Source organism: Cyclopterus lumpus, chromosome 19 (assembly GCF_009769545.1).
Source record: "Cyclopterus lumpus isolate fCycLum1 chromosome 19, fCycLum1.pri, whole genome shotgun sequence".
NCBI classification, from domain to species: Eukaryota; Metazoa; Chordata; class Actinopteri; order Perciformes; family Cyclopteridae; genus Cyclopterus; species Cyclopterus lumpus.
The window spans coordinates 1,229,862-1,243,620 of record NC_046984.1 but is presented as its reverse complement, the minus strand read 5'-3'; the positions used below and the strand labels follow the sequence as shown (position 1 = coordinate 1,243,620).

The 13,759-nt window shown below is 42.2% G+C and overlaps 1 protein-coding gene across 2 annotated transcripts in view; it reads left to right on the top strand.

The window, feature by feature from the left end:
- rbfox3a (RNA binding fox-1 homolog 3a) overlaps window positions 1-13,759 on the top strand; it is a 172,037-nt gene that overhangs the window by 136,107 nt on the left and 22,171 nt on the right. For both annotated transcript variants that reach the window (XM_034559377.1, XM_034559378.1), the window contains 3 exons: window positions 7,061-7,114; window positions 10,555-10,647; window positions 12,420-12,480. In XM_034559377.1, coding sequence (XP_034415268.1) covers window positions 7,061-7,114; window positions 10,555-10,647; window positions 12,420-12,480 — 208 coding nt within the window. The remainder of the gene's footprint in view (window positions 1-7,060; window positions 7,115-10,554; window positions 10,648-12,419; window positions 12,481-13,759) is intronic.

Sequence of the window (13,759 nt, the reverse complement as noted above, 5' to 3'; positions counted from 1 at the left end):
GCAGAGTGAAACTTGACAAGCTGATATACAGGACTGCTGCAGTCCCTTGAGCCTCAGCTGTGTTTAATTAATAAACAGGCACTTAGTGAGCCAGCCGCAAGAGGGTCCTTACTGTCACATTCCCAGAGGTAGGGGTCCTAAATGAGTCATTAGATACTCAGCACACATAGACGTGCACTCAGTGTGTCACACGCACACACATCCACATACACTGCTGAGGTAGACCATATCTGTGTGTGTGTGCGTGCGCGTGTGTATTTGCAATGAGCACCGGGGGTTGGGTTTTGTGCTAATGGAGTTTTAATGACACCTACTCTTGCTTAATCACCTGTTCTGGAGGTTTCCAGCAGCACAGGTAGCCCAGTGTTCCCAGCAAGGGAATTATTTTTAATGTCTCCTGTTCATGTCTTCACTCTCATTTGCCTCCCCAATTATTCCATAAGGCTCCACTCTAACCGGCTCTGCCTCCGAGGATGCGAGGTGTAATTATAATCTAAATTCTGCTAATTTACATCAACATATCAGCGTAGCAATAAAGCCATTTTGCAGTGAGTGGGTAGGTAGAGAGCATGAGCTTCGCCTTTGTTGCGTCCAGTAGGGCCGGTGTGTTTGTGTTGATTAAGGCAATTAGTGTTTGAAATAGAGAGGGACAGTGAGAGAAGTTATTGCTCTGTTTACCATTAAGTCAAGGCACAGCAGGTGAGACCGGTAATTTGGGGTGATGTCATCACTTTTCAGATTTTGTATTTTTGGTGCCAGAACCACAGGAGTTTCACATATATACAAACAACCATCAAAGATAAACAGCTTTACATGCATGATTTATTAAAGATACATTTGTCCTCTCTCATGACCACACTGTGTTTTACATTTTAAGAAAGGACTGGTAGCCTTGTACAGTTTTATTGTGGCGTTAATTGTGCTAATTGACATTAACCTGAAATGGTGGCGTTCATCAGGTTTATGCTGGTCATCTACACAGGTATGTGAAGTTAGGAGCGCTTGCTGAATCTGACGCAGCTCAACCCACCATCCGAAAAAAAAGTCAGAGAACGTCAAGATAAGAAAACATAACATGTTCATGCACAAGGTCTAATGTGTGTATTCTTGAGAGCTAAAAATGTGGTGAATACATTTCTTTCCTCGTAAAACACACACACACACACACAACCATGATGACTTAAAGTTTGAATTCTGCTTTGTTTGCATCCATTACTAGCTGGCAGTCTTCTTCATCTCGACCTTTGTTGCTAGAACAGTGGAACAGAACAACTGCTCCATAGCACTTCATGAGGTCTAAACTCCACAGTACAATTGTGAAGTATTTGTATTTTCAATTTGTACTACATCACTAAAGTTCAGAGAAAAACTAGCTGTTAATTATTATAATGTTGTTCATTGCCATACTGCTCACAAGGCAAAGCATCAACAATAATGACATATATAATGTACTTTTACAATGGAGTATTTATAAAATGTATAAAATCCCCCAAAGCCGTTAGTTTAAAACCTTAAATATGTCTTCATAACATTAAATATTTGTGACTCAATAAACAACAAAACGTTTTGGGAAAAAGGCATGTAGTAAATATTATATGAAGAAACTGAGCTAATCAGGACTTTGTAAGCATGGTTTGATCCCATTTGATCAACAGTGACAGGCCAACACACATACATCTGGACAGTTACAACCGTACTATTATCATTATCAGGCATATATTTGTTTCTGCTTTCAACACTTACAGTTTCATTCTGAAAAACACACACACTGCCTACAGTAGGACATTGCAGTCTCTTTTAAAGGAGCCAGCTTTCCGTGAGTAAAAGAGTCCCCTGAATCTGTGAGGGCACACACTGCGTCTTTAGCGGGCTGAGGCTGATTTACACTGCTCTAATTTGGACTAATGGAGACGGCTGCCTTCCCGGACCAACCCCTGGAATAAAGATAGATGAAGGAGAAGAAAGATAGGAGAAAAACGACCGTGATTGGTGGAAAGTGTACACTATGCCACACTACATACACTCCTATCTATACTACGTACACTACGGTGTACAGTACATACACTACTGTTTACACTACGTACACTAGTGTACAGTACATTCACTACTGTTTCCACTCGTTGTAGCTGCAACGTACACTACTGCACACTAATTCAGAAGTTGTTCCTGATGCGATGTGAGGTCCTGGGACCGGCATGTCGTATGTGTACAGATTGTAAAGCCCTCTGAGGCTAATTCGTAATGTGTGATATTGGGCTAAATCAAATAAACTGAATGGAATTGAATGCTACACCACTGCTACGCTACAACGTACACTACTGCTACACCACCGCTACGCTACAACGTACACTACTGTGTACAGTCATACACTACAACGTACACTACACAATTGACCCTATCCGTGTACTACGAAGTATACCACGTGGTGCACTACACTGCAGTTTCCCGTGGTGTCGCTACAGTGATCAACTGGGAGCACCACCCACATTGAGGGGATACCATCTGCCACAAAGTAGAAAAAAGGACCTACTCCCAAAAGTGAGTCGAGTAGAGTAAAGGTAGGCCAAACCATGCGGTGGAAATAAGACTTCATAAAGTGAAAAATACTGCCCTGTTTTTTGTAGACAGAGACGTCAGTGGGACCACACCACAGAAGACAAAAACCAGTGAACAAACTCCATACCACTACATCACCTCCTTGTTTCTTGTTCATCCACTCATTGATCAAGACTATTGAATTTGTGCTAACCAGAGCTGTATCCGTTTGTGTGTGTGTGTGTGTGTGTGTGTGTGTGTGTGTGTGTGTGTGTGTGTGTGTGTGTGTGTGTGTGTGTGTGTGTGTGTGCGTGTGTGCGTGCGTGCGTGCGTGCGTGCGTGCGTGTGTGTGTGTGTGTGTGTGTGTGTGTCGGCCTGCCTTACTGCTGGCATGGCTGACAGGGTAATTAGTTCTAATGAAATAACGCAGCCATTGTGGACAACAATTAAGGGTAGCTTTCATCCCTCTCATTAGGCTGAGTGGAGGAGCACTTTCATTTGCCCCGATTCTTAATGATCTGATCCGAAGGATACACCCACTGATTGAATGAATTCTCACACACATGGATGCACAGACACAGATTTGTACATTGCCAAACCGGAGACATTTTTATTAATTTACCTTTCTTAAAATCTTAAAAGTCAAGATATTATCACTTGACTTCCCAACAAAACTGAACAAATCAGGAAATCAACATACAAATATGGTCAAATTAAACAACAAAGATGTTCTTGGAATGTGTTCCCTGACAAAGACATAAACTTTTTTTTTCTTCTTTTTTTAAAATAAATAAACAATATAAATTCAAATGGAGAAGAAATGTACAATTAAAGAGAGTGCTTAGTGAGCAAATCAAGCTCAATCTACTCCAATACATTTTATTGCTGGCCATTCATAACCACAATATGTATTAAGAGGGAATCACATTTACAAACTCATCTAAGGTTCCATCGCAATACATTGGTTAACCTTTCATAGTGAAGAATTGATCATAATTCATCATGATTTTCACCTAGCAAACAGAGAGTCTAAACCTACAGACCTGAAATACATCCTATATACATAACTGTTCTAATGATCACTTTTCTATTGACTTGAGTTTTGTGTTGACTTTACTTGAATTTCAAAGCAACTGATTCTTATACTATGTAGTCCACCCCTTTTATATTCAGGATTGTAATATTATGTATTTCTGTAGTATTATTAATGATGCATGAATGCATCATATGTAAGTGTAACAGGTGTGAGTCCCGGCAAAGCACAAAAGAGGGCAACACAGGATGTTTCAGAAGTAACCGGCTTTATTATGTCAAGCTTCCGGTTCCGTTCTGCTTCCGAACGTTCGGTCAGCGTCTGGTCAGCGTCTGGTCAGCGTCTGCTCCCCGCTCTTCCTCTCGTTCTCCAGCTACTACCTGCTCTTATATTAAAGAGACAAACATTCAATTGACCCCAGCTGAGGCGGATTACACATCACGGCACTGTTCCCTGAACCACACCCCCGCTCCCTCCCCTCTGCAGCTGAGCCTAACCACACCCCGCTCCCACAGTAAGCATAACTGTAATATTGTAGCTGGTGAAAATGGAGCAAATGTTAGCCAGTGTAGCCACCGTTTGCAAGCTAATTGAGGTAGTACAAATGGAGATGATCAAGTAATGTGCTTAAGTACAGTTCTCCAGTTATTGTACTTACTTATGTCCATTCAATCACTTTACGTGTTCCAAATGTTCCACAGACAGCATGTTACACAAGGTGAGTAATCCGACAGTGCTGCCTCCAGCATGCATGTGCTGGTTTATGAGAAGGGACCAGTTCACTTTCTCTATGTTGATGACTTGAAACTCTCAGCCTGCTCATGACATCACTCGGCTGTAATTATACTCATTCTCCCTCATTCAGTAATATAAACGACCAAATATCTCAGTGACTTCTTCAAATTTTCTGACGATCACACCCCAACTCTAACCTCTACTCTCTGATTCACTATTCTGTTGTGACACACACACACACGCACACACACACAATTTAACCGCACACACTCGTAAATGCAGCCCTCTACTGGGGCCTTGACTGACTCACAGCTGGATCAGGTATCATTGACAATAGACCCATTTGACATTGCATACCATTGTTAAAAAAAATAACAATTCAGTACATTTGTATCTATGTATTTACTTCTTACACTTTGTTTAACAATAGCCGCAAGCCTGATGTTGCCTAACAGAACTGATCCCAGTAAGGGAAACAGCTTATTAAACTCTGGTATTGGTTTGGTACTTGGTATCAGCTGATACCCAACGCCTCAGTATCGGGACTGAAAAGGTCTGAGCGGTGCATCCCTAGATCAACCTTCAGTAAAACACTTAGAATAAGTGTGTTTCTTATGTTCTTTAGGAGTTATCTGATTAGAAACATACTTGTTATACGACAAAAACAAACATAATTCAGGAGAAAACACATTTCTCTCAACATGTTATTGCCGGTTTGTTGTATTGTTTTATTGTTGTAAGGAGACCATGTTCATTTATTCAGCTTAAAAGCATAAATAGATGGTGTGTAATTCTGTATGTATATGCAACATGTGTGTTTTGCTGGTGGACATCTTCAGGGTTAGAGCTGTGACCTTGCCTTTGCTCTGCTGCCTGCTCTATGTTTATTTATTTATTGAAATAAACTACTTTATTCAAGGTCTAGTTATGGGGAGCACAAGGCTGAGCATTATCATACTGCCTGGCAAGGTTAGTGCTGCTCAACATAGCCATGAGTTCATCCCAGCTGCTCAAGCCAAGCTTCCACTGATGGCCTTATTTATTCATCATATTTATTCATACTGAAGCTAAAAATAGTTGCTAAATATACACAGATATTATTTCCTTTGGAAAACAAACATACTACAAAGGCTCTCATTATTTTCTTAGTGCTATTATCGTCAAAGCAGAAACACCACTGAGCATCATTCCTTTTAGAAACAGAAAGGAAAACAAATAACATTTTATTTCATTCAAAATAAAAAAGCCCTACTTAGCAATACTTAGAAATACTTTTTTTTCATAATATTTCTCTTCAAACAAAGCAATTCAAATATAATATCAGTTCCTCAGTCTAACTAAAAGTATCTGAGACACTGAAACATAAAGGGATCAAAAAGAGAATAAAAAGAAGTCACGTGAACATAAAAGACATATTTGAAGATATTGTCAAGTACACAATCTTATTTTAGAGAAGACGAGTTTGCAGAAACGGGCAAGAGTACCGACCCGAGAGTAGACTGTGCTATATTGTAAAACCTAAAAGGTGGGCTTTTCTTTTAGGTGGCCTCATTCAAGCCCACTAAACACCCGATCTATCCCTTTACCAATGTGTATATATATTTGTCATCTAAAACATAGCACCTATGGCCTCCAGTGAGCTGAAAGATTGTAGAGAAGTCTGTTGCATGCATTTCACATTTCATTCAGATGTATTGATGTACCTGTCAGCTGGAGCAGCTCGAGTTTCCTCCATTGACATGATGGTGCTCACATGTATAAACGAAGGGGTTTCGACATTACATTTATTTAGAGAAGAGCATAGTGGTCGTGGTTAGTAGTACTTCTGCTCCATTCAATTACTCGTCCCGTCTGGGAAACTGAAGGGAAATGACACAAAGGTATTTTAAAAGCTGTCCAGTCTAATCCTGCTTGCTTGTTTTCCAACATCTCTACTGTACATGTGATCCTCTGCTGAGGCTAAAAAAAGAGACTAAAAGAGTGTTTACCATGTTTAAAAGCCATTAGGCCAGGTCTCACCTTCATTAAACACGTATCCACCACCAACATCAAGTTGCTGGGAGGCGTGGCCACCAGCACCAAGTTACACTCTAAAGTAATTAGCCAATTAAAATGAGGCATATAGCCAATTAAGACCATTAATAGAATAGAAGCTCTAGGCACAAAATGCATGGTTGCACTGGTGAGGGAGGGCTTTGGCAGGTAATTACCATGGGGGTCTGCATCATGAGCAGATAAACAAATGTATGGCTCATCATAAGCCTTGATGGGCAATGCCTCTCCCTTAAATATGAACCATTTCCTGTTTTGACTGAGTGGGCCTTTGCCTTCACTCAAAACATTTGTGTGCTGCTTTTTTTCTTTTTTTTTAAAGGAGTGGGGAGAGTAAAAGCAAGATGATGGCCATCATTAAGATCAGCAGTGCGTAGTGAGGTGCTGCGCTGCTATAGCGTCCGCATCTACCACCGGAATGTTCATTAACACCGCAGAGCCCACACACACACACACACACACCAACTGTATTGCCACCACAGAGTAAACACAGCCTTAAACAGCATTAGGAGGAAATGGATATTTTATTAATCTCATTGTCGGAGTTTGTTAATTCGGAGCATTGACTGCTTGACCTTTTTAATGTTTTTTTATTCAAGAGTAAGAGAGAACAGCCCAGGTCGCCATGTTTTAATTATTTCCTTCCCCCCCTCCCTTCTTTTCTCCTCGTCCCTTGCCCTCCCTCTCCCTCCCTGTCGTCCACAGCAATTTGGCAAGATTTTAGACGTGGAGATTATTTTTAACGAGCGAGGCTCCAAGGTAAGTGCGCTGCAACCACACATCCACGCACACACACACACACACACACACACACACACACACACAGGATCTTCCAGCCGGCTATGTTTGTCCTCTGCCCCCCTCTTCTCTTGCAGTCCTCCGCTCCCCACTGTCTCCACAGCTCTCTCTCTCTCCTTCGGTCTAGTAGTAATTACCAACCCGGATCAGGGACACTTGCCTGCAGGCAGCTTTTACGCCGTGCATTGGGACATACAATGAATCGCTCACACTTCTCTAGACGCAGGCAGTGGGATTCACACAGTCTGCAAACACATGGCTCCTCACCTGTTTAGCTTCTCGATCTATGCCAATAAGTAGGATATTCTCAGGTGTTCTCCTCCCAGTACCGTCTCCCTCTGAATAAATATCCGTATTGATCATTTATATCACCAGAAACAACATTACAGTATATTACCCTCGAGCCATGTCATGAGGCTCTCAGCTGTAGGAGCTGATCCCACCTAGCCTCCTCGTAATGTGCTTGTTTAATAACTGGATGAATGCACCAGCACACAAACTGCTGCTCAAGCAGAGGTTAGTTGGTATACATATTGAAAAGACACCTGATACAAACATTGTTTAATGATGAAACTATATTAAAAAAATAACACTATTTGTCCTGCTGTCCTCATTTGTGTTTTATATTAATTTACTTACTCATTCATTTGTTGCGCACACACTTGTTTTCATTATTTGATGTTTTTGTTATATCGTTTGTTATATATATAATTTGGAGCATCTTTGTTATGCTCTAAATGACAAACAAACAACACAAAATACAAAGGTCATACTAGCAAAGATAGACTAAATTATGGTCAGTCATGATGCTTCCCTGTCGCCCGAAACTGTGAATAGGGTTTATTGTAAACATATGTTATGGAGAAATGTGAGAAACAAGTATGTTACAGCTTGTTTTGATTAGATGATGCTGCAGATATTATAGCCTTTACTTATGGTTTCCTTTTGATGTATCTATCCATCCTGATGTTACTAATGTATTGAAATACAGCATATTTATGCCAAACAAAAGTTGCAATACATTACTTGTATGCAGTAATGACTGGTTCTTTGTATATATTTATTTATATTAATAGATGGTTCATAGGATACTTGTGATTCAGCATGCTCATTAAAGGGTAACACAGAGAACACTAATCATTACAGCATGATACAGAACAGAAAGCAGACTGTCTTCATCAGAGCAGGGAACACATCTATTCGTGGGAACAAAATGTCAGAAGGATTCATTTTTCTCCGACGTCACACTTTTAAATATATGTTTTATTTGCTCCCCCTCTCAAGGGCAGGCCTATGTGTTATTTATGGCCAGAGAAAGGCAGTGAATCCTGTATATGCAAAAGAGATCATGTTCGCACGTATTATCTGGTGAAGCAATTACAGGCAGGCCCGGGATCCGTGAGCTGAGAGGCTGCTTGTTCTACAGGTGTGTCTGCCAGGCATATTACCTGGAGTTCATCTTCCTGCCGCCATGCCATAACTCAGCCGTGACAGAGCAGGCCAGGAGCAGCGAGAGCACGGATCACACGTGTAGGCAGCACTGTAAGGGCGAGACTCGGTGAGAACATTTAGACAAGGTTAGATACATGACATTGATAAAGTATTAGACCAGAACACTGGTCACTGGTTCCTCAAAGGGCTCCAGTGGTCTGAGGGGGTTTTGGAACAAGGACGCCTCTATGCAGAAAATATCATTTCAGGACCAGAATACGTTTCAGTGAGACTATGTACAGACCAACAGCTAGGTGAAGCTGACAAATGTCAACCCCCAAGGCCTAGTGTTGTATCCCGAAGACTTTTCTTGTGGAAAGAAAACATACCATTTTTCATTTCAAGAAAGTCCTTCCATTTACCTTCCTCAGTCTAGGAGCTCAGAATGGATGGTGGTGAGGTATTTGGCAGATATGTGAAAGGCTGGCGGGAACTAGACTCAAAAGATATCCATCAGCCTCCACACAAACAACCTGAAGTCTTCTTGGGGCTCGGCCATGTGTCGCTTCACTGCCAACTTTAGTTTCCTTGTGTTTCCTCGTCAAATGCTGTTTAGTTCGAAGGACTCATTGCAAAACTATTACCAAATAATATGCAGTGCTGCAGGAACGAGTAGAAAAGCATGTTGCACTTCCCGTTGCTCACTGAGACTACAAAACGTCCTCACTAGAACACTATTCTTTAGCTTAGTGGTGGAGACGTGAAGTCATGTGACTGTGCTGGAGTTCCTTTATAGCCTCACGTTACCTTTTTTCTTCTAATGATTGCAGTCACTTAAAAAATAATGAAAGTGGTGCTCATTTGTGAACATTGTCTTGCTGAACCACAGAGCTTATTTTCTGCAAAAACCCAAAATTCAACAGAAGAATCCCATTGGCTTTTTGTTGAGGGAAGCAGCGCGATGCTCACTTCCTGGTTTCTCTGCAGAAATACGTCATCGCTACACCACCTACTATGTACTGTACAAATGATGAATATGTCAGTAGGTTGTACAAGGAAGAGAACATCATTTTTGCTTTCTATGTCCATAGGACTAAGTGTGATTAAACAGGTGCCCACGGCTCTAATACAGTATGTCTCTTTGCAAGTAAGTTCCTGATGAAGTTCAACAACACTGATGGGGTAGAATGGAAGAGTTAACACACAGGCAGTAATCAATGAGGGAAGAGATGATTCTTCAGCTCTCACTTTCTTCCTGCTTTGAGCTCATTGACATAGATGGATGAGTCTTTTTGCGGTTTGGGCTTCCGAGGCATGTTTTACCGCATATGGGCTGTTTGAGTGAGCTGCCTCTCCGGGCCCAGTCTGGGATGCAGACAGGGTCTCATGAGCGAGCTGCGTCCCGGGGCTCAGAGAGTCACGGCTGACTGATGCCATGGAGATTGTAATTGTATGGCACTTATCTGCTCTCCCACAGGGCCTCTGCACAGCAGCAGAGCACTGCAAACACGCACACACACACACACACACACACACACACACACACACACAAACACACAACCATATGCACATCCCAAACTCCATTGTGTGTGTGGAGGCTTTCATTCCATCTGCTAATTCAATTAGGTCCAGTGGTTTCTATAAATGCATGTGCAGCAGAGTTTGGGATGGAACAGAGAATAGAAACACAAACACACACTCACACACACACACACACACAAACACAGTGATGAGGTGGTAATTTGAGTATAATCGGAGCTCTTGTCTGTGGTTTGATGTCCTCACTGTAACTCCAGCTCCGTTTCTCATGTGTGTTTAAGCAGCCTGACCTCCTGACTTGCAGCTCTCTCATCTGTGCTTTGTATCTTTTTTCTCCTCTCCTTCTTCCCCCATTTGTTTGATAATTTTTCTTTCTGGACTTCCGTCCTCCGTCGCTTCGGTTTTTCAACCCCGCCTCCCGGCCACTGCAGGGCTTTGGGTTTGTAACATTTGAAACGAGTGTCGATGCTGACCGTGCACGGGAGAAACTAAATGGTACAATCGTAGAGGGACGCAAAATAGAGGTGCTTTCCTTTTCCTGTCTCTCCTTACCTATGCCCCCCCTTCTTTTTGTACTCCTCCCCCCACTCTTTCTTCCCTGTCTCTGCCTGCCTGACATTTCTTGCAATACTCCCCTCCCTCTCTCCCTCCATCCATGTCCTCTCTCCTGCCTGCTGCACCTTGAACGCTGCATGCTGAACCCTGATCCGTAAGTGTGTGTGACGAAGAGAAAGACAGACCTAGTCAGTGGTGTGTGAGTGTGTTGTGTTTTCTGGTTGCTTTTTACACAAATGGTGAATTCTACTTTGCTCATGATGGATTGTGCCACGTGTGTTTGCGTCTGTGGCATGTGCATGGTGTCACAGCGGTTTGGATTGGAGTTAGAAACCCACTCAATAAAATAAAGCCCTTCCAAATGGTGATCAGTGATCTGCCAGCAAGCCCTCAAACCGTAGCAGCTAGTGGTCAATCTTCTGTCTCAGCAGGGTTCATCTAAAAGAGGACTAATATGTTTTACTGGATTTACCTTGACAACTATTCACATCTCATAGATATAATGTTCACATGCTACCACTGATGAAGTAAAGTGAACACGGCTGCTTCCCGATGAAGATGTTTGTGGTGGATGCTGTGTGTACAACACATAGCCCCTTGACACTTGAGACCAGGGTTGCTTTGGGTTCATGAGAGACCATGGTTTGGTTATACGTTAATAAATGTGGGGACTTCTCCCCCTTTTAACCTGGACCTTCTTCCTGAACCTTAACTTTAGGCCTATACAACACCTTAAAAATGTATTGATGCTTCTGTCTCTGTGAGTGATATCATATTGTAAGAGTGAATATTGTTGGAAAACAAAGACTTACCAAATTTGTTGATTGTTTCCTCATTAAGTTAAGAAATATGTAAATCTGGACGGCATAGCATTTCCTCCAAACATAGTTGTTGTTGTAAAATCAATTTAAATATATATTCATATTTAGTTTCTAGGATGCAGAGCTGCATGCAGTTCAACCTGCAAGGAGGTGTGGTAAAGAAAGGAGCTGTGAGCTCTTATTGTGAAATTCCTAACCTGTAAAATAAAGTGTGTGACCACCTCTTGTTGGAAATAGATGTGTTCCATCTTAATAAGCCAGAACCAGCACTCACAATAACGCAAAAGGAAAACATATCACAAAGCAAAATATTGCAGTCTTCACATTGTCTTGTGGCTCCAATTTTCAGCCAAACTTAGCCAGATTTCCAACTCAAGCACAGACCTCTCCTCCGCTGCAGACCACCCAGACCTGGCTCACTGGGGAAGCCGTGTGCAGGACATTGCTAAACAGTGAGGGGATGTCCAGCAGTGTGCAGTGAAGTCCAGCTTTGTGTGCATCAAGGCAGACAGGATGGATGTAGGTTGGATAGAAATTACACAACTCCTCCAAAACTGGACTTTTTTTTAAAGAATCTTCAATTGAAATATTGTGTAACTTTTCACGATTTTACAAACCGCAAAGTTTACACAATCATTCTAGTGTTTAAATGTTGTTGGAATTTTCTCTCACTTATCGTCTCTGATGTTGTTGAATGTGTTTCAGCATCAGACCTTTGACCTTTGACTCATTGCATGTCGCCTTTCTTGCTGAAAAGAGATAATAGCAGCATGGCATGGAGAGTGGTTGGGATGTGGATTATCCACAGTATGCATGTTTGTTTTCCTTGTTTTTGTGTGCGTGTGTGTGCGTGTGTGTGTGTGTGTGTGTGTGTGTGCGTGTTACTGCTCACACACTAACCTCTCTCTGTCCGCTGACAGGTCAACAATGCCACAGCCAGAGTAATGACCAACAAAAAGGTGGCAAACCCTTATACAAACGGTAAGATGAAAGCTGCTTTCCTTTCTTTTCATTCTTCTCCTTCTCTTAGTTCCTTCTGTTTCCTCTAGTCTCCAGTGTCCTTGCCCATCATCCCATTCCACTGCCAGTATCAGACCTGGCTACACTACAGTGCAACAGATCATATGGTCGTGTAGAAGGAGTACATCATTGTGATCCAATGTTACCCTTTGAACTTGGACTGAGAATGCAGAGGAAGCCAAAAGCTGCAAACGGAAGCCAGGCAGAAGATCCTGGCTTCATACAAAAAGACTTGTTCACATTGTATTAATGGAATCAATATTCTCCAAAGAGGCAGTCGATTTGGTTTGAAATATCATGCAAATAGCAATGTGAAATCTGTTCCTACTCGGCAGGGATAAAAGGAAAAGGGCGGCAGGGAAGAGGATGATTAGAGCTGGAAGCGGGAGTTTAAAGCGTGGGGGGGTCTAACTGAATAGAGCCAATAAAACGAGCCAGGAGCCATTGGTAAAGAGCGAGAGAAGGCCCTTTAGGGTGTGTTTCTATCCTCCATCTCTCTCAAGGAGCGTCAGCCATGTGGATGGAATGAAAGAATGGAGGAGGGAACAGAGCAGGAGCAGTAAAGAGGGGGGTGGATAAACAGGGGATGGAATTAAATGGCCAGACTTGTCAGCACCTCTCTTCCACATGCACATGCGCGCACACACACACACACACACATACACACCACACACACAGACACACAACAGACAGACACAGACCTCCACCCTGTTTAAGGGTGCAGAGAAAGAGAATGAGCCCTGAAGGGGTTTCCATTCGTCACTGCTGTCAGGCACCAGACACACACACACACACACACACACACATATTTTCTTCCCAACTCTCTCTCTCTCTTTCTCATTTTCTGTTCTGGTCAATCTGCTTTATTGGGATTACTGGTGGTTGTGCAGACTATTGCCAAACACCAAAAATATGACTGAATAAAAATAGAACAGTACACAAAGAACACCATTTCCTATGACTGTACGTGTAATAATCAGAAGAAGAAGATTAATATTGTCAGCTTGTATTATAAAAGATAATAGAAGAGTGTTTCTGTAGAGAGGCTTTGTTTTTGGAACTGCAAACAGCAACAAGTTTAATACAGCAATATTAACATTCACCCTGTGTGTGTGTGTGTGTGTGTGTATGTGTGTGTGTGTGTGTGTGTGTGTGTGTGTGTGTGTGTGTGTGTGTGTGTGTGTGTGTGTGTGTGTGTGTGTGTGTGTGTGTGCGTGTGCGTGCATTCGTGTGTGTCTCC